The sequence below is a fragment of the Drosophila erecta genome, unplaced genomic scaffold, assembly GCF_003286155.1.
Source record: "Drosophila erecta strain 14021-0224.00,06,07 unplaced genomic scaffold, DereRS2 tig00000000-arrow-pilon, whole genome shotgun sequence".
Lineage (NCBI taxonomy): Eukaryota > Metazoa > Arthropoda > Insecta > Diptera > Drosophilidae > Drosophila > Drosophila erecta.
This window is the reverse complement of record NW_020825194.1, coordinates 16,069,362-16,088,851: the sequence shown is the minus strand read 5'-3', so window position 1 is coordinate 16,088,851 and position 19,490 is coordinate 16,069,362. Positions and strand designations below refer to the sequence as shown.

The following is a 19,490-nucleotide window of genomic DNA, read 5'->3' as shown; positions in this document are numbered from 1 at the left end:
AATACAATATAAAATACTTGTTAAGAAATTGATTACCCTACACTGAAAGAGATATATATTTTTATGTTTATTCGTATACAAAGTGCTACTTAATTAATCTCGAGCTGTTTGTAATTAAATAATAATCTATTATTTTGCCATAATTATATTAGTGAGTGGAATAGTGAGGTCTGAACTCACTTTGTCAAATTGCCTAAAGAAGAATACAAACAAAATAATATACAAAAGCAAACATTTTGAGATTTCTGCCAAAATGTCTAAAGAAGGGTATAAACAAAAATTTCGCGATTTCTGGCTTGACCAGCCAGATTTTAAAAATTGGTTAACAAAGGACCAAAGTGATAAAAACAAACGCTTTTGCAAATACTGCAAGTGCAACATAAATGCAAAAATTTATTAAATTCGTGCTCATAAGGGAAAAGAACGTGCAAAATACTAAGTGCTGTGCTCAAGTAAATAAAATAACCGTTTTGCCTGTTAAGTCCGATGAAGTGTGTCGCAAGGAAACCAGGAAAAACCTATAAAATGTCCGAAACGTATTTGAAACGGATTGGCACAATGGCAACGTATGAATCAAACGTTAAGGACGAATGCGTCGTGGACGACACTCTTAAAACATTAAATTAAAAGTTAACTAAATAAATAATAATCATACAAAAAATCTGTCCTGATTTTTCATCCTTGTTTGAAATGTTCAGCCTATTTTTTCCGTTTTTTTTCTCAATCTGTCCCTTTTTTTCAGAAAAATATTGGCATCACTGATGAGCAATGGTGCGTCGTTAGCCCTGGTTAGTGATTTTCATCAGCTGTTTTATAGCCTAATCAATGGTCACACTGTTTTGAACTTTGATTATTTAATAAACAATTACTACATTTTAAAAGATAAAACTACCTTTCCGAAATGAGACACGTGCAATTTCTGGCCCGCACCGTTCTGGTGCAAAACAATAATGTGGAGGAGGCGTGTCGTTTGTTAAATCGCGTGTTGGGAAAAGAAGAACTGCTCGACCAATTTCGGCGCACGCGATTCTACGAAAAGCCGTATCAGGTTCGAATTCAAATAACTAAACTATTGATTATTATTTAATGACTTAAACTATTGTTTAGGTGCGTCGTCGCATCAACTTCGAAAAATGCAAGGCCATTTACAACGAGGACATGAACCGAAAAATTCAGTTCGTACTGCGCAAGAATCGCACCGAACCTTTTCCTGGATGCAGTTAGTCACATGTTAAACTAGTTTTTGTGGCAATAAAATATAGGTATTACATGAAGTGGATATTTCATTTGGTAGCCAAAACTATTAACTATTAATAAACAAAAGTTGAGTCTTATTAGTTGAATATGTCGGCCAAAAATCCCGTTGTATCCCAATTGTTGAATGAAAGCCAATTATGTAAAAATTGTTATTGAAAAAATATTTCTTTTTAGCCGCTGTCGATAAGTGCACTTTACAATTTCGAAATGATCCATTCCCGAAAGTAAGCAGTGTTTGTGTGAAATTCTGGCTTGCACCTATTTTCCTGGCAGGGGGGGGTAAGTCCGTAGGAGATTATGCCGGTTGCATAAGTTACTAAGACCGTCCCATGTAATACGGTCTCCATTAGGGGTCCGCCGGAATCGCCTTGACGGGTGTGATTCCCATCCAAACCACCAGCACATATTTGACTGCGGAAATCGAAGTCTTCATTTGATTTGCAAACATCTGGATGCCTTTCCGCGATGAAGCTGCGCAACAACACTTCACTTTGAAATCCTTGTCCTATTTCCGGCCATCCGGATGCTCTAAATTCCCGCTTATGCAATGATATTCTTTGGGGTATTGGAATACAAATAGGTTGAATGGCTGTCGTATAGCTATAGGAAAATCATTGTTATATCAGTGTACGGAATCCAATATGACTAGTCTCTAATGATGCAAAAGGATCTAAGGAGTTAATTGATATCGCACTAATAATTCGAGCAGAGAATCATAACTCACCGTACTGGAACTTTAAGTCGCAAGAGTGCTATGTCGTTTATCATCTTTTTTCCACGGTTGAATTGTTCATGAGCAATAATTTGGTCCACATCGATTTCCAGATAAGGATGAACGTTCCGACCTCTTCCATTCACTATAATCCAATCGGGATTTGTTGACCTGTCATGTTCGCCCAATCTCACTCTCTTGAGAACAAGCGAAGGCGGCAAAAATGGATAATCCACGCAGTGCGCTGCCGTCAAGACGTACCACTTGTTTATAAGGGATCCCCCACATCTTGGGAATTCCTTCTGAGACATATTGTTTTTTAGACTGTATAACAGCATGGCGATCCAGGGAAACTCATTAGGCGTCGGCACTCTGCCTTTCGTGGGCTTCCTTCTTGATATTCCACAGGTATCAGGTAGCATATACGTCTTCGGATTGGGGCAGCAAATTTTATTCATGCCACAAACTCTGATGGATGAATTCGTAATCATATTTGCTCTCATCTTGGGACAGTTATGTAGTTGCACGCATTTCGTAGCAAACTGACATCCTGAAAATAAAGAATGTATTTTGAAATACGTTTATGCATAGTATAAAGTATTAATTCCTGCAGGTTGTCAATTACACACCTTTTCCATTTGTTTGAGGCAAAAGAATTTGCAGCATTAGCAAAAAATACCCTATGAGTCCTAAGTACATGTTGATCAACGAATGATTTAAATAAAACTGTGTAAAACTGTAGTCTTCAATGCTATTTATTGTTATATTAGTAAGTTATGAGTAAGTTTACTTCACTGGAGTGAAATATTACGTAGCAACTTTAAAAAGATCCAGAGTGATTAAGCTGTTGAAACTATAATTCATAACGGCAATTCATAACCTTTTTTCTCTTTGCGAGAATCACTTAGGCAGCTTTTTGTGGCAGGAGAGGGAAAGAGAGAGCTTTCAGTTATATGACCGCAGTGTTTTAACGATATACGGCTCAGAATACTTTCTTTCCTCGAACTCAGCAGACGCGCTTTCCTTTTCTCGTTCTCTAGAAATCTGAGAGGTAAAACAGTTCTGGTCGCCGACAATTAGGTCGGTTTTGAAGAAGTGATTTATAGAATAGGAAAACGTATCAAACTTTTTTGTATGCTTTCTATAAAGTGAATTTTCTTTACTCGAAAGATGGCATTTTGTGTGTGTGTGAGTAGCTAGTGCAGATACTTGAGATATTCTCTGATGGCCTTTTAATTCAATGGATTCCCAAACGTGCTTAAGTGTTCCCCGAATGCATCGATAATTCGCTCATGCTGCCAATTTACTCAATTTACACTTGCGCCCCCGTGTGCAAGTGTGCGGTGTGTTTGTGTGTGTGTGTTTCGCATTCGCATCAAATTTGGCGTGTTATTTCGCGTTGCCTGCTTCTTGGCGCTTTTATTATTCTCCACTGCTTTACTGTGCCTGCCTTTGTTGTTGTCTTATCGATTTCGTGTGTTATTTTTAGCGTGATTTGCATATGTATGTATGTGTGCCTGCTTTCTGCCTCGCTCTCCTTCTCAGTATGCGTGTGTGTGTGTGCTTGTTTTTGTACTTCCTTTTTGCTCTTCCTTTATGTGCTTGTGTTTGTGCTTCGAATGTGGTGCAATCGAATCTTGGGCCCTAATGAAATGAATTACGTCTTGTGTCACTTTCAGTCTTTTTGGCTTGAACATCATGGCGACGAGAAATCTGTTGGCCATCCTTCTTTTGGCCAGCATCTGCATGACCCAGGCATATCCGGCTTTATTGCCCTACATCTACAGTGAGTAGCCAAAACTCCCCACATTTCTTGACCCTTATACTTTCCGCTCTCCAAAGCTAATTTGCATTTATGCCAACTTAGATTTGGAAGCAGAATGCCGTGGATTATATACCCTTGCAGCTAAAAATTAATTGTTATAAATTGCCTTAAATTCTACTTAAAGAAATGTAATACTTTTATCAATTTTTATATACATATCTTAATCTATATGAAATCCTGTGATAAGTATTTGTCTTCACCATCTCCTAAATTAGATCCTTCCAAGCGCAGCAGTGATACGACTTTCCCCCAAATCGAGGACGATGTCAGTGAACTGGACCAGCTACGGAATGAACCGGGAGCGGTAATGACCAAGCGGCAGCATGATGGAAGTACCGCTCGGACCACCACCACCACCAAGAAGAGCGTCGAGGAGGTGGCCGCTGTTCCCGAGCCAGGTCCAAATCCAAATGCGAATATTCTGCCCGACTTGGAGAGGCAGTTAGAGGTGGCGACGCCTCTGATTTCCACCACTACAACCACCAGCACGTCGGCCACCACCACTACGGCAACTTCCAAGGAGGAGGGCGAAAGATCCCAGCTGGAGGAGCCGAAAACGCAGATCAAAACCGTAGTGGAGCCGACGGCCCATGCGAAGGTAAGTGGCCAGCCCCAATCCCTGCGAGAATCCCAGTCTAGAGCGCTTGGTAAACTCCAAACTCCTCTTTTGCAAAATCCAAGTGTATATCTACGAAACCACCCAAAAATCAACAGGCATTTTACGGGGCGGCTCGTCTAGCCTTTGGCCAAAATCCAGAGGTGCTACCAACGACCACCACCACAAGTACGACAACCACTACCACAACTACGACGGCAGCTCCTCCATCTGAATCCGAGCCAGAAGGGGAGTCCCAACCACCAGCCCAACTGGAACCGCAAGCTAAAGAAGCAGAACCGGAGACGGAAACCGCTCCAGATGTGGCAGGAGAACCAGTGGAGGCGGAGGATGCCGTCGGCGAAGTTGCTGAAACCGAACTGACCGCCCTGAATCCGCCTAAATCCAAACAGAATCACCATGAGTCCAACAAGGAGACCATCGGAGACATTGTCTTCGATGTGGTGGCCCGCACCACGGAGCGAAGATCCAGCACGCCAAAGATAACGGCCAAGGTTCTTATACCTAGTCACAGATAAATCACACAACAATCGGACTGATTTCCATGAAAATAATTGGCAAAACTCAAAGACAAATTATTACCATTAGACGAGCATACAGCTACAAAATTGTAATGATTGGCAGTCTCTGGCGAAATTCCTATATTTCACATACAATTGATGAAATTTGAAATCGGCTGACAATTTTCTCAATGACCGTGCATTTTTAAGAAGCAGAGATCTCGTCTATGGACTGATTTTGATTCAATTGTTTTTATTTTTCAGACCGCCAAGAGCTTTTTGCGTAGTCCGAATGGTCAGTACTCCTCGTTTGACATGGCCCAGTATATTTTTTGGACTGGAGATGAGACAGCTGTGGTAAAAGCCGTGGAAGAACTGGTTGAGGGAAAAGTGGTAAGAAAAAGTCTTAATTTTTCGGTTGGAATTTTATTTAATATTTCTTTAAACTGTATTTTTAAATTTTACATAAATTACTACTCAAAATGAGATCCCGTCAAATGACTCTGAATTTTGGTCCTGTACTCAGCAGTATTGTGTTTTGATTTCATCATAAAGTTTGCGGCATCATTGTATATATACTTGGAGCTATTTAATTCATTTAGTCTTTCATCGCATCATAATAGTAAAGACTAAATCCATTGCTCATTATGAAGGAGGGACACAGAAATGGTGGCCATGGTATCCATAATGACCATGGTGTCCATGACTATGGTGATTTCCAAAATTACGATTTTCTTGCTGTGCAGTTTCCATATTTGGCGGCATAATTTCGCTTATTATTATCTTTCCGCTTTTCGCCGGCTTTGTAGAACTACGCTGTTTGATTGTTGGTGAACTGATTTCCCAACGCTAAAGTAGAAGCTTTTATAGCTTTTCAGCTTGATACACAATCCCCACAGGCCAAGCAATCGGCGATAAGTTTTTTTTTATTATTTACTTATCAAGTGGATTTGCACTGAAGCTTTTTTGAATTGGTAATATGACAATATTCTTGTGAAAATACTTTAATATCATTCATAATATATTCGTGTTTCAAAACTTCTCCAAAATTTCTTAAATTGTTTTCATTTTATTCATATTTCTTTTTCCCCAATTTGTATCTGTGCCAGCTAAGTAAAAAGTAACTGATGGTCGGGACACTCGACTATAGAACTCTCTTATTTCTAAAAATAAATACTTAGTAATACATAATTATTTTTGAATAATATTTGTTTATTAACGTTACGAATTAGAGGAAATATAATTTGAAATACTACTACTAAATACTACTGCGTAAATAAACAGCGTTGTTATTAATGAGTTATATTTAGGTATCCGGTTTGTTTGGTGCTATTTATGTTTTGTTTACAGGCTTTTAGAATTGAGTATTTCAATAAGATACTTAGTGAAGACGATTAAATACATTATTTTAGAAATACCTGCAAGGTTATAAAATCTTCGGCGTAACTATATTTTTCAACTTTTAAGTAATATTGAGCTAAATAAGAATAAATATGCACTCACATTAATATGTTTGTGTAGATCACTCGGGAGAGCGCCTTGAAATTTCTGCAGGACATTCGGCTGGGAATAGAGTTCCTGCAGCGGTCCTATGCCAATCGAATTTTCCCCGAGGAGGTTCGCCAGAATCAGTTAAAGCGCCACAGCCCCGCCATTACCACGCCCCCAACATCCACTACGACCACAACGACAACAAGCACCACTACAACCACAGAAAAACCATTCCCAGAAGTGCACGAATCCGGTTTGGAATCAGGAATCGAGCGAGGCGCCGCAGGAGTCCTGCCCGCGAAGAACTTCGATAGCTTCACCTTCTGGAACAAACTCAAAGTTTTGGACAGCGAGGCACAGCAAGGTGGGACTAAAATCACACATCTTATATATATGTTTCATTTGAGATTTCATTTACTTTGTTGCAATACCAGATTTGAACGACTATGATGAGGGTCGGGCCAAGATTGTTGAGTACTTGTACAATGAATACTCCCTGGAGGAGATCCTTTACAAACTAGCAAAGGTATTACCAATCACTAATACTAGGCCACTCAAACAAAAAAATTAACGAGTGCTTCCTTATTCCTAGGTAATGTTTGCCCAATCGCTTTCGCATGGCTCCGATGAGGCCCAAATGGAGCTGCAGAAGCTTACTGAATTTTTAGAGCGCGAGGGTAACATGGGTGTCATACCCATTGACTTGCAAAAGAAAGTTTTAAGTACGTAATTGGTGTTACCCATATTATCCTATTCTACGCAAACCCCTGCATTCAATTGTGTCTTTTAATTACTTCAGGAGTTCTGCTGAGCGCATTATCGGACACCCTGACCGAACATCCGGAGTTCCTGCCGGCGGCGCAGGTGAATCTGGCCAACCCATTTTACAGGCTTCCAATCCATGCCCCCAGCCAATAAAGATAGATTGGGAGGCCATCGCAGATTGATAGAAACCCCTATAAATATATATATGTTAACCCTCATAATCCGCATCAGCTAAATGGCAAAATCGGCGCTACTCTGGGGAGGCGCTCTCTCGGATCTTCGATCCAACTCGGGCCTAAGTTCATCCTATCGATTGGCACCTTTCACCTTCGTTAACGGATTAGCCTACGTGTAATATAGCAAAAGATACTCAAGTGATATTTTCTGGTCAGGCGGAGTCGGCGGCAGATGCAGATACACTTACGGTACGATAAGAAAATCAAATGTCAAAAGACATAGCAAAGTAACCGAACCAAAACCCAAAAGACAAAACTGATGAGAGAGACTTGCGCCCCTTTGAGCTTTTAAAATTAATATAGACTATCTATATGTATATGTCCACGGTATGCATACGAATTGGCGCACTTGCTTATATTTGATATGAGTTTGTTAGTTAGATACATTCAGAGGTTGAGGTGTCGAGTTCGCTGGCAAAATCGATTGGCCGCCAGGAACGACCGATTTGAAGCAGGAAAGGGCTCTGAGTCCGCCTATATCAGTAGCTAATATGTTTATAACTTGTAACAGACGAGCGATTTTCGTGAATAGTTATTATTATATATGTTGTCCCCCCTGAATAATTGAGCGTTACATGCATTATTGATGGATTGGTTAAACGATTGATTGCGTTGCGAGTTACATATACGATATGCAAGTAAGAGCTACAACCTGTATCAACAAATTATCGATTATACACTCAATATACATAAATATATATATATAAAAAACAAGTGAAAAATAAATTTATTTAACTATTGCTCCTTTTTGGGCTCTAAAGTCTCTGGCTTGTCGAGCAACTGGTTGATGCGTTCTTCAGTCACCGGCTCCTTACTGTTGAACAGCTTCTCGATCTCGGCCCTCTCTTCCTCGGTTATATCCTTGGCGTAGATTTTGGCCAATTCCTCAAGGCGCTGCTGGTTCTTCTTCAGATGTCCGGGTAGCCAGAAAATGGTCTGCACCATTCTAAAAAAGGATAGTTACTAGTGGGGTAATGTGAACCCATACAAACTGCCTTACATATATTACTCATTACAAGTTTGTACGTTACATATTAAGTATTTAGAAATGAATAGTTTAGTAAATGTCCTTACTTCAGAAGCACAAATCCGCAAACGGCCAGCAAAAGACACATTCCGGATGTCTTGAACATCGTCCAATAGTCCACTGTAACTTGTTGGTGTTTCATTTTGGAAATCCTTTGAAAATATGCTCCACTCGAGACTAAATTATCGGTTGAACTGTCATAAGTACGATATGGTTATATGCCTGTGGGCCAAGCTTGGTAATGTTATGGTCACGTCGTCAGGGGCAGCCGGTTACGGAGATACGTGTATTATAGACCACTCGGCAGACCAATCATGTGTGGCCTCTATAAATCGATACCACCCAAGCCCTGATTTGATGACCCGACCACCAAGTGGGGCTAAGGTGCTAACTGGGATATAATATATAAGGATTAATATGCGCACGTGTTCCTGCTGAAGAAGTGCTGCATGTTGCCGACGCCACCAGCAACATGTTGCTGGCGTGATTTCAGCCATTTTATTGTATTCATTTGCAATCGCACTTTCTATTTTTAACAATTATCTTTAACGAATTACGTATTTGCAAGAAAATTATAAAAACGATGTGACTAAAAAAAGAGATCGAACTTCAGGATACCCTCTTCTCAATTTTGAATGTTTGGGAATTTCAGCGTGACTTACGGCTTGGCCTTCTAAGCCATTTCCTTTGTTGTATTACAGCTAAAGGTGATTCTTTTGTAATAATTCCATTCCATTCCGAATTTAATTTTTTTTAAGCAAAATCTATTTAGATCCGTGTGACTGGAACTATTAATCATTAATGGCGATATACGCTCTTGAGTTTTTAAACTAGTGGGTACTAAAATAATTGGAAATCGATAAGGAAATCAAACGTTTTGCTGGGGGGTTTGCGCTTGCTTAGATTGTAAATTTGAGACCGCCGATTTTAATCTAAACAATAAGCTGATTAGGCTAGGTGTATCTATCTCTCATATATACTTAACTGATTTCTTGGGGGTCTTCGTACGCGCTTGCCAATAAATCTGATGGTTTGTGACTACCAATGGATAGATAGCGTTCAAGGGGCTATAAAAGCTGGAATCCCGAACCACACGGATCATAGTACTGCGATGACAAGAGGAGCGCTAAAAGCGGCCATTTTACTGGTCGGATTGGGTCTGGTTTTGGCCGGGTCTCGGCCTATTTCCGATTGCGTAAGTATAAAGTTATACACTTATTCAAGTAACAAATTTGTAACATATGATTTTGTTTTTCTTTTAAAAGAGACAAACCTTCTAAGTACATTTTACTTAAAAGTTAAAGAAGGACTACATTAACAATTAATTTCATTGCTTTGTAGGGTGATCGCATTGAGGACGATGGATACCCTATGGAGCGCCACGAGGTGGTCACCAGTGACAACTACATTCTGACCATGCACCGCATCCCATACTCCCCCAAAACGGGTGATTCTCTCAATCGCCCGGTGGCCTTCCTCATGCACGGTATGCTGAGCTCCTCCTCCGACTGGGTACTCATGGGTCCAGAGCGATCCCTGGCCTACATGCTGGCCGATGCCGGCTACGATGTGTGGATGGGTAATGCCCGAGGCAACACCTACTCCAAGGCGCACAAGTACTGGCCCACTTACTGGCAGATCTTCTGGAACTTCAGCTGGAACGAGATCGGCATGTACGACGTTCCGGCGATGATTGATTACGTTTTGGCAAAGACTGGACAGCAGCAGGTGCAATATGTGGGCCACTCCCAGGGCACCACTGTTTATCTGGTGATGGTGTCGGAGAGACCCGAATACAATAACAAGATCAAGTCCGCCCATCTTCTGGGACCTGCCGCCTACATGGGCAACATGAAGAGCCCTTTGACCCGCGCCTTTGCCCCCATTTTGGGGCAGCCCAATGCCATCGTGGAGGTCTGCGGATCCATGGAGTTCATGCCCAGCAACAAGTTTAAGCAGGATTTGGGAATCGAGATGTGCCAGGCCACTTCTTCCTATGCCGACATGTGTGCCAACGAGATCTTCCTGATTGGAGGCTACGATACCGAGCAGCTGGACTATGTAAGTACCTGGAAATCATTTTGGCCCTATCACTTTCATTGAATTTATAATGCTGCTCTCCGTTTGTTCAGAACCTACTTGAGCACATCAAGGCTACTTCTCCGGCTGGCGCATCCGTGAACCAAAACCTGCACTTCTGTCAGGAATACAACTCCGGAAAGTTCCGTAAATTCGACTACACTGCCCTCCGCAATCCCTATGAGTATGGCAGCTATTTCCCCCCGGATTACAAGCTAAAGAATGCCAAAGCCCCGGTTCTATTGTATTACGGAGCAAATGACTGGATGTGCGATGTGAACGATGTCCGCAAGTTGAGAGACGAACTGCCCAACATGGCACTGGACTACTTGGTACCGTTCGAGAAGTGGGCCCATCTGGATTTCATTTGGGGCACTGAAGCCAGAAAATACGTGTACGACGAGGTCTTGAAGCAGATGCGATCATACGAATAGTTTTATTTTCTACGCAATAAATGAAACATTTGAGCTGGCATTAGTCCTCCTCCAACTCTATATGCAGCACATACGATAATATTTTTGTCTCTTCATTCTTAAGCGAATACTTTATGAGATAGAAGCCCGGAGTCATCAGTTTTTTGAGCACCTTGACTTTGAAAGGATAGTCCTCTAGTACATAACGCTCCTTGGGTAGAGGACAGCTGCCAGGATGCGGGGCGTTCGAGTAACCCTTGATCCGTTCGTAAAATATATCCTTGTAGTAGCTCTTCATAAAGTCGCAAAGCTGCATCTCCAATGTCAAAACCTTTTCGAAGTCTGCGTCGCCATCCGGGGATCTTAAAACCTTAAGCACAACCTGATGCGAAAATACTGAATAATTAGTCCTACACAATATAATATACTCTTATTTTACGTACCGTCCAATCATTGTCGAGGCTGTGAGTCAGATCGAGATATCCATCGACCTTAAACTCATTTTCCTCGGACTCAGCGATTCGCAGATGGCTGCGCAGATGTGTGGTATCCTCAGTCACCTTATCTAAACTCTGAATTCTGATCGTTCTTTTAGCCTGGACTCCAACATTGCTTGCAACTAGGATAGTTGCCAGCACCGCCAGATAAGAGACGGGATATAAAGAGGAGCCCATTACGATACGTTGACAGCTGATGACTGATCATTCACTGTCAAAAGTTTATAAGGACTTAGATAGATTAGCGATCATCACAAGCTAAATTGAAGCTTGTACCGGAAACGAAATTGGTTCGGTTATTCACAGAAATGGTTTATTGATATCAAAACGCGATCTCTTTGTTTAATTGAGCAGTTGCACACAGTTATAATATATTTAATTGCCAAAATCACGACATATATGACTGACTCTACTTTAAGAACGGTAAAGCTATGAAATAACTAGTACCCTACATTTTACTTTAAACAATTTTAATACAAATTCTAACTGTGTTTTAAATTCTGAGAACTTCATTTTTACATCTTAAGGTGAACTATTTAATTTGCATTTATTTCTAGATACAAAAAATCAATCCTATTGGAGATATAGCTAGAAAAATTCTATTCCCAAAGAACTTAAATCTGTAAAATAAAGCATTATTAACATGTTCAGCAAGTGGGCGTCCAGCTGATAGCGATAGCGATAGGGATAAGAGGAGTTGGAGTTTCCTCCCAATTCGTTCATAGAATCCCTGTTCCCACGAATTGAGCTATTTATATTTCAATAAAATCTTGGCCTTTTTTATTTATTTATTGCATGGCAGTCTTAATACATAAAGCAACAACAAACAAATGCTAAGCCATTGTTAACAAAATATATACATAATATATATGTAATTGGTAACAGCACGACAATGTCGATGGGGTACAATCGAGCCAGCCTTAACCTTTTATGACCACACCAGTGCGCACAGATATTAATATTCATCCTTCTGTATAATTGTTCTTAATAATTTTTGTTAAAAATGCTGAAAATATACTTTTAACTATACGCAGATAAAAGGCATTTGGCTTACAACAAAGCAATAAAAATGGCATTCAAGCTGCGAAGTAATCGCCATTATTTAAACTGTAATATTCACGGTAAGCGAGTGCATTTCTGTATCTTATCAAAAATGATTTATTTCGGGATAGCGGGCATGAAACACTTTAAACAAATAGTTTGCTAGCATAAAAGCATCTTGGTTAACAACTGGAACGGGTTAAAGCTAAGTTATGTTCTACACTGTGGAGAACGAATTGCTGCTGGAATGTTTGCATTGATCAAGGGAATCTGCCAGCCAGCCATGGGAGAACTATTGCCTAGGTGAGGGATCGATTAACATAGCGGCTAACTCAAGGTGCCAAAATTGAGACGCAGTTGCTCCAGGAACACGAAGGTGATGATCGTGTGTGGACCCAGACGCACAAATGCCGGCACATAGCCCTTGAAGAAACCGAGGGGACCCAGTTTGGCCGTGTGCTTGACGATGTCCCACAGGCCATTGAACTCTCCGGGTTTCGCGTTCATGGATCGAGTCTTGAGCACATCCAATGGCTGGGTCAGAGTGGTGGCTATTGTTCCGGCCACCAGGGAGGCGGTGAAGTGCGTGACCAGGTTGTCGTGGAAATACGGCGTGGCCAGCAGGTAGACCTTCGTTTGGTCGTAGAATGCAATCTGGCCGATCGTCATCAGGACCCCACGGGCAGTCGCTGTGGTGGCGCCAGAGAAGAGTCGCTTGAATCCCTCCTGGCGGTAGACCCTAATCAGTCCGTCGAAGGCATTATTGTAGCTGAAACACAGGAAGGAAGTAAGTTAAAGTAATTAGAAATATCTAAAGCACAAAAAGTGTCGCGTGATTTATAATAATATATATACCTAAAAAAATCGAAATAATTTTAGCTTTATGCTAACTAACTTTAATAAGAACAAATTAAAAGAAATACCACATACTTGCGTCGTTGTTGCGGCGGCAATTTTACGTCGTTCTGCATGCGCACGTTGACCATGTCCGCCGGAGTTCCCACAATTCCTCCGATAAGACCGGATGCCCCTGCGAGGGCCACCTTGCCGCCAAAGGTGTCCGTATTGACGTAGGCCTTTCCGGCCTCGTACACACCGAATCTCGCAGTGGAGTAGGTCAATTGGCGCAACATTGAGGCAGACAGGCCGTTGTAGAAGACGAGTACTCCTCGTTCGCGGGCGAGTTTCGGGATCAACTGGGCCACTGACAGGTGACCCTGTTGCGTCTGCAGCGTGACCTTGATGAGGTCGAGTGGATGGGTCACCATGGCGGCACCCACGCTCGCCAATCCGCCAAAGAACCACATCGGTTTCCTCTCTCGTTGAGACATTTCGCGTGAATCCTTAGATATCTACCTTTACCTAGAAGGTGGTGAAAGAGATATGTATATTATTTAGATGCCAAATTAAAATGATTTTCTGTACCTATTGCAAATGTAAAAGGGCGGCTAAGTCGTATCTCTTGCGATGGGCGGCATTTTCAGTGTTATGTCATGTCGGTGGGGCTATAAGGAACTGACAAAATTGAAGGACCAACAGATAAAACATCTGGGCGGTTGCGCGAAAGCTTAGCTTGAAAGCTTTCGGTGATTACATGTCGGTAACTGTTGTCTTGGGCGTAGTCGAAAATGTTAACTATGGGGTAAGTGCCTTACCAAATAGTTCTAGTAAAAATAAGGTTCTGTTTCGATACATTTAAAGGCTCAGTAACGACTTCGAATAACTCGTTCTTTAAATGTAATACCTTTTCTAAAATGCATAATTATATATTATTATGTAAGCCTAATGATGTTAGTAAATAACTAACTTGATATAAATTCAAATAATTCCATATAAACCTGGTATAGTCAAATATTATTATACGCATTACAATAAATCTAAAGCGAAGCTAATTATTTTTAATGAAGTGAAGACTTCACTTGAGGAGCACATGCATGAGTAACTGAGTTAATGCAAATAAACCAAAATGATTCAATAAGAATTAATTGTTTCTTCTCGTTACATTTGGCGCACCTTAACGCATTTATTGATATCATAATAAATATTTATCCCCTTCGGAAACGACCATGGATATATATTATTTATGTCGTTACACGTGTATAACATTCTGTAAACTCACAACATCGGTCTTGCTGCGCTTAACAGCACTCTTTTCGGACCTGCTTAACAGCTGATCGGTTTAAATTTACGGTCATACTAGCACCTACAACATGTTATTCATGTCAAATTTGTATATTTGTTTCGTAAACTAAACCGAGAAAGTGAATCCCTGGCCGCCCGTTAAGAGATTTCTAAGCCCGGTAGTCCTCCGAACCCACTGGTGAGTAATTAAACCCTGTTTTGGCGGCCCACACACTTGCGCAACAAGTCGCCATTGCCGGGCAGCGTCAATCTGCAATTTCGCTAATTTCATTTGTTTATAAGCGCCTAGAGTTTTGTTTACATTTTGTTTATAACTTTTGGCAACAATTGCCAGCATATCGGTCATGATCTCATGTTTGCAGTGAGGTAATGCAGAATTTGGACCAAAAAAGTGAATCGATTGGAGAGCAAGTTCGACTATCTGTTTTCTATACTCTTCCTCGGAATATCGGCATATAGACTGGACTAAGTGACTTGGGCACTAGTTTTTTTTTTCCTTTTTTGTTTTTTTATTTACTGCTAAGTCCACAATCGTTGGATTTCGTTAAATTAGTTTTATAAATTAAACATTTTGTCCGATCAATAATATATAAGTTATAAGAAATATTGGTGCGATCTTTTTCCTATAAAACTCAGATCTTATATAACCGCCAGAGTTGCCAATACTTTTTCACATTATACACAAAACCATTCAATCTATGAATGTTCAATTGAAACTGTATCAAACTAAGCCATTGAATATTCCAGTTATCAATCGACACAAAGAAATTCTACTGATACAAATTTCATATAATAGAAGTTCCTATTTCTAAATAGTATTATTGACTTGGCTTTTAATGAAAGTCAAGGGCATGAGGTATTCGGTTACAATTAGGCGTGTGTACAGTTGGTATCCATATCGGCCAATAGCTCTATTGTTTTGCTGCCATTTATAAACACGAGACCCGGGAGTAACAATCTTTATAGGCTTGTTTGTTGGCCCTGCCTTATCAAGTGGACCCGGTTACCGGGGCGTGTTTATAGATAGATAACATGTTTACTATCGACCGAAATCCCGGTGCACAACATTATTGCTGGCATGTGTTAGATTCTGTGTTTTCCGAACAGCCCGCTATTATTTATTTATTCAATTACTATTTTTGTTTGGGAACATCCACGTGCGTCGATTTGTTCATAAATTATATGCAGAACAAAATTCATTCTCTTCTTGTTTTATTATATTTTCACTTTTTGTTTTGTTTTTTTTCGGCTGAATTTTATCTGAATATAAAAATGTGTGGCAGTGGTCAAAGTCGAATTAATAACGAATATCACATGATCAGTGGGCATTCCTTTCGCGCCTAACCGAGCCCCCAAGAATGATTAGTTGATAATGAATTTTACTACTAATGAACAGCTGATTTTTGGGCAGACTATTCCGATCGTTCTATAACCTTTCGTGGCATGAAACATCGCGTGATAATTCACTAATCCGTCTGAAACACTATCTCTACGGGTGTTTGCCCATTTCGAAGCCGCATGTTTGCCTTGCAAATTGAATAATAAAACTGACACTGCAATTGCGATTGCTAAAGTGCTAATGAAGCAAAGAAAAAAAAAACAAGTAGGAGGGGAATTCTGGCCACAGCTGATGGCATATTTACCTTGAACAAGAAAACGCTGCCACTGATTTTCCGGGTTTGTTGGTCTGCTTTCCGCGAAGAAAACTATTTAATAGTTTTATAATTTTTGGCGCACCAGAAGAGCGCGTTAGAGGGGGAGAGCCAGATAGAGAGAGAGAGAGAGGGAAAGAGAGAGCGACCTCAGCACGTCATCGTCGTCCACACAAACTGGTCTGGGCTTCGGGAAATGGGATTGGTCAGGGTTTTGCTGCTGCTGCTGCTGGAGGCAAACGAAACGCAACGCTTGAGCACCGAAAGCGGACTGATCGTCGCCGCAGTCGTCAGCGCGCCAGATCCCACACAACTGCCGGCAACAGTCCGACCACACACTCGAAGAAATGGTTGAGCACTACCAATATCCGAAATGCTATAAATGCTTTTTTGTAAGAAAAAATTCCGTAAAATGTTTTACGCCATTTTACATAACTTTGATTTGCAATTTGAAAGATTTTATATATACATATATATATATTTTTTTAAGTGTGACAATGCGCTCCGAATTCGAATAAGGTCTGCTCTTTATCGCGCGGTCAAGGCGGGCAATTCGGAAGTGTTTTGGCACTGGGACTGTCACCGGGATACGGGGACTTGATTCTCGATGTCGGAGCGGGATCGACTGCGTTAGTCAGTGGCTGGCGGTCAGCGGGGCGACACTGCGAGGGAGAGCGAGAGAAAGCGGTACGCGAGCGGTACACCCATTGAGTCGAGCGCCAACATAAGGCAACTGGTGAGAGCTTTTTATTGACAACGCAATGACGCTCCAAGCTTTGGATGTGATTGTGTGTGTTTGTGCCAGTGCTACGACAATGGTATCGTTTGGCATAAGAAATCATAGCACACGGAGATTACGAGTTACACGAGGAATGACGAGCCTTGGTAATATCTGGTATCCATTCAATGGCGCATTTCCCATACGGTCATGGGGTAACAATCATGAAAAAGCCATGTGCAAATGACTCAAATTTTCCATTCACGAAACATTTATGTAATTTTAAGAAAATCCGTGCGTGCGCCTGTCGAGACACATTAATCATTGGACCCCAAATAACGAAACATTTTCATTTTGTGCCTAACTAAATCGATTGGCTTTAAATTGCTTGTGTAATGCACTTTTAAGTCAAGGTTTAATTAGAATGTTTTTGTTTGCCTGCACTTTGAGTAGTTAACGCTTCGAAGCGGAAAATCTGTTGCTTAGACGGTAATCTTCGCCGTGATAAGAGCCCATACCGAGAATGAATGCGCAAATATTTTCACCAACCATAGTGCTTAATTCTTATTTAAATATTTTCTCGCACGTTTTAATTGCGTGTCCCACCATTAACACTCATTTGTATCTCCCAGATATTTTAGCAACTCGATCCCTAGTGTTAACTGTTGATTAAATACAATGGAAAAGAACTCTAGTAAAGTGCTCCATAAAAATAGCCTCATAAAGCTTTGTCAGAAAGCTTTTCAGCCCTCAAAGGGGAGTTTCAGAAGTTTTAAAGCCTAAGTGGGCATTTACCGGCGCTTCTCACAACGGTATTTTGGTTCAGGGGTCGTATTCTTACATCATAATTTTATTGCCAAAAATGCGGATTCGATCTCCTGACTTTGGAGTATAGTTTTGTTTTATAATATTTTTTTATTATTTTAATTTATCATGGCCTTTTACGTTGCTATTTGATCCAAAATTATTAAAGAACTTATGAATACATTAATTATAATTTTTAGATTTACAAGTAAATGATTGTATATGTTAAAAAATTTATCATATTGATCATATTAATTTACTGATAATTGACAATATTTGGTACTATCTAAATACGAGAAGCTAGTACGACAGTGACACCTAGACCATAAATAACGAACAAGAACTCCTTTGCCCTGATATAAATGCTCAATAATTTATTACTCTTGATGTATTTACTTTCTCTTTGTGTATTAAGTACACTTTCTTAAATGGGGGCCACGTGTGCCGCTGACAGCAATGATGAAGTGACAAGATGGAAATTCCCTCCTTTTTCATTTTCCCTCTCCGATTTTGGCCAATAAATTTGAAGTTGTTGGCCCCGTTCAAGAGTTTTGAACCTTATTGGTCGCCACGTGACTTGGTCCGTATGAAAAAACAAAATACTGCGCACTTAATTAATTGAACTCCTCAAATGACATTTGCAAATTGACTCATGACTGTTCTCTTTATGCTATTTCAGATCGAAACAATGGCCACCTCAGTCCTGCTAGCCTGTGGACTCAATGAGCAGAAATTGCCAGGATTTGTCCACATCAGCGAGGAGTCCAATGTGGATGGCAGCTTTCTCATCAGCTGCATATTGGGTCAGAGGTTACGCATCTCAAACGCAGGAACCCTGCTTGTCTGCCTGCAGCATCACTACCAGCATTACTTCAATGCTGGCATGAGGCTAGGCTATAATACGAACATTTTCCAGGGGAAAACCCTGGGTGTTATCGATGTTTTGAGCGACATGGCCGGCGAGGGATTGGCCTCCAAATGGCTAAGAAATTCCGAGGGGCAGACTTTAACCGAGCAGCTAGTAGAGGATATTCGGGCCCAGGTGGAGAGCAACTATGCCAGTCGCAATTCCTACACGGTTCTGATCGACAATCTGTCCATATTGTTCAATTTGGGAGCGAGCAAGTTGCAGGTTCAGCAGTTCTGCCAGGACCTGGCTGCCCTCGCCAAGGAGCGCGAAAACCTGACGGTGATCACCAAGCTTAGTAACAGCGACATCTACCAGCTCACGGATAACAATGTGGCCAAGCTCGGACAGGTGCGCATCCAGGTATTGCGTTTGAAGAGTGGCGTCTTCCGCGAGGTTGATGGCAAGCTCCTCATCGAACGCGTTCTGGAGGAAGGGAACTATGCCTGCGAGGAGACGCGCAAGGAGGTGCTCTACAAGGTCAACGATCGCAACGTGAAGGTCTTTGCACCCGGCGAAATTGGGGTCAAGGTCTAAAGGCTGCGTAAGCGCAAATAATTGTTTGAATTTTAATAAAGCCATTTTTTGTATATTTTGAAAATAGCCGGTCAAAAGTTTCTTATTGCAGCGAAATTTACAGCGTATTGGATTTTTTTTGCTCACATTTTGAAATTGTAATCTAAACGGCTTAACTTGCAATAGGAACTCTTTTAACCTATTATTTTAGTAATAAGTTTGCAAGTATGTGTTACTCCTGTGGCTTTCCGTTTTCTGTCTGACTAAGATAATTTGGGTATTTACTTAATAT

The 19,490-nt window shown here is 40.9% G+C and overlaps 8 protein-coding genes across 14 annotated transcripts; 4 read left to right on the top strand and 4 right to left on the bottom strand.

The window, feature by feature from the left end:
* The first annotated feature begins 776 nt into the window (after nt 1-776).
* On the top strand, nt 777-1,275 carry LOC6553583 (28S ribosomal protein S21, mitochondrial). The gene is made up of 2 exons (XM_001980243.3): nt 777-1,048; nt 1,108-1,275. Exons 1-2 carry the CDS (start codon nt 902-904, stop codon nt 1,222-1,224), a joined length of 264 nt encoding a protein of 87 aa, XP_001980279.1. The 5' UTR covers nt 777-901; the 3' UTR covers nt 1,225-1,275.
* Nucleotides 1,276-1,451: 176 nt separating this feature from the next.
* On the bottom strand, nt 1,452-2,809 carry LOC6553584 (CLIP domain-containing serine protease 2). Its single transcript, XM_001980244.3, has 3 exons — nt 2,599-2,809; nt 1,982-2,519; nt 1,452-1,857 (listed from the first exon to the last, which is right to left on the bottom strand). The coding sequence occupies exons 1-3, from the start codon at nt 2,666-2,668 to the stop codon at nt 1,452-1,454; spliced, it is 1,014 nt and encodes a 337-aa protein (XP_001980280.3). The 5' UTR covers nt 2,669-2,809.
* Nucleotides 2,810-2,942: 133 nt separating this feature from the next.
* Nucleotides 2,943-7,698, top strand: LOC6553585 (mucin-5AC). 2 transcript variants are annotated; one of them, XM_026983701.1, is made up of 9 exons: nt 2,943-3,020; nt 3,649-3,755; nt 4,010-4,392; nt 4,509-4,904; nt 5,175-5,303; nt 6,432-6,765; nt 6,836-6,927; nt 6,994-7,123; nt 7,201-7,698. In XM_026983701.1, the coding sequence occupies exons 2-9, from the start codon at nt 3,668-3,670 to the stop codon at nt 7,317-7,319; spliced, it is 1,671 nt and encodes a 556-aa protein (XP_026839502.1). In that variant the 5' UTR covers nt 2,943-3,020; nt 3,649-3,667; the 3' UTR covers nt 7,320-7,698. The 2 variants fall into 2 exon arrangements, with proteins under 2 accessions (XP_026839502.1, XP_015009857.1); XM_015154371.2 differs by having other exon boundaries at nt 4,476-4,904.
* A 19-nt stretch (nt 7,699-7,717) lies between these two features.
* On the bottom strand, nt 7,718-8,663 carry LOC6553586. Its single transcript, XM_001980246.3, has 2 exons — nt 8,477-8,663; nt 7,718-8,348 (listed from the first exon to the last, which is right to left on the bottom strand). Exons 1-2 carry the CDS (start codon nt 8,569-8,571, stop codon nt 8,138-8,140), a joined length of 306 nt encoding a protein of 101 aa, XP_001980282.1. The 5' UTR covers nt 8,572-8,663; the 3' UTR covers nt 7,718-8,137.
* A 43-nt stretch (nt 8,664-8,706) lies between these two features.
* LOC6553587 (lipase 3) lies at nt 8,707-11,019 on the top strand. 3 transcript variants are annotated; one of them, XM_026983703.1, is made up of 4 exons: nt 8,707-9,136; nt 9,482-9,624; nt 9,771-10,490; nt 10,562-10,962. In XM_026983703.1, the coding sequence occupies exons 2-4, from the start codon at nt 9,541-9,543 to the stop codon at nt 10,940-10,942; spliced, it is 1,185 nt and encodes a 394-aa protein (XP_026839504.1). In that variant the 5' UTR covers nt 8,707-9,136; nt 9,482-9,540; the 3' UTR covers nt 10,943-10,962. The 3 variants fall into 3 exon arrangements, with proteins under 3 accessions (XP_026839504.1, XP_026839503.1, XP_001980283.2); XM_026983702.1 differs by having other exon boundaries at nt 9,202-9,624; XM_001980247.3 differs by lacking the exon at nt 8,707-9,136 and having other exon boundaries at nt 9,173-9,624; nt 10,562-11,019.
* LOC6553588 lies at nt 10,927-11,610 on the bottom strand. Its single transcript, XM_001980248.2, has 2 exons — nt 11,365-11,610; nt 10,927-11,303 (listed from the first exon to the last, which is right to left on the bottom strand). The coding sequence occupies exons 1-2, from the start codon at nt 11,593-11,595 to the stop codon at nt 10,983-10,985; spliced, it is 552 nt and encodes a 183-aa protein (XP_001980284.1). The 5' UTR covers nt 11,596-11,610; the 3' UTR covers nt 10,927-10,982.
* A 950-nt stretch (nt 11,611-12,560) lies between these two features.
* On the bottom strand, nt 12,561-16,819 carry LOC6552747 (mitochondrial dicarboxylate carrier). 3 transcript variants are annotated; one of them, XM_026983576.1, is made up of 4 exons: nt 16,245-16,819; nt 13,885-13,964; nt 13,390-13,821; nt 12,561-13,228 (listed from the first exon to the last, which is right to left on the bottom strand). In XM_026983576.1, exons 3-4 carry the CDS (start codon nt 13,788-13,790, stop codon nt 12,787-12,789), a joined length of 843 nt encoding a protein of 280 aa, XP_026839377.1. In that variant the 5' UTR covers nt 13,791-13,821; nt 13,885-13,964; nt 16,245-16,819; the 3' UTR covers nt 12,561-12,786. The 3 variants fall into 3 exon arrangements, with proteins under 3 accessions (XP_026839377.1, XP_026839373.1, XP_001980285.1); XM_026983572.1 differs by having other exon boundaries at nt 13,885-13,974; nt 16,245-16,558; XM_001980249.3 differs by lacking the exon at nt 13,885-13,964 and having other exon boundaries at nt 16,245-16,558.
* LOC6552748 lies at nt 14,601-19,283 on the top strand. 2 transcript variants are annotated; one of them, XM_001980250.3, is made up of 2 exons: nt 14,601-14,779; nt 18,455-19,283. In XM_001980250.3, the coding sequence occupies exon 2, from the start codon at nt 18,464-18,466 to the stop codon at nt 19,217-19,219; it is 756 nt and encodes a 251-aa protein (XP_001980286.1). In that variant the 5' UTR covers nt 14,601-14,779; nt 18,455-18,463; the 3' UTR covers nt 19,220-19,283. The 2 variants fall into 2 exon arrangements, with proteins under 2 accessions (XP_001980286.1, XP_026839385.1); XM_026983584.1 differs by lacking the exon at nt 14,601-14,779 and adding an exon at nt 16,946-16,989.
* The last annotated feature ends 207 nt before the right edge of the window (nt 19,284-19,490 follow it).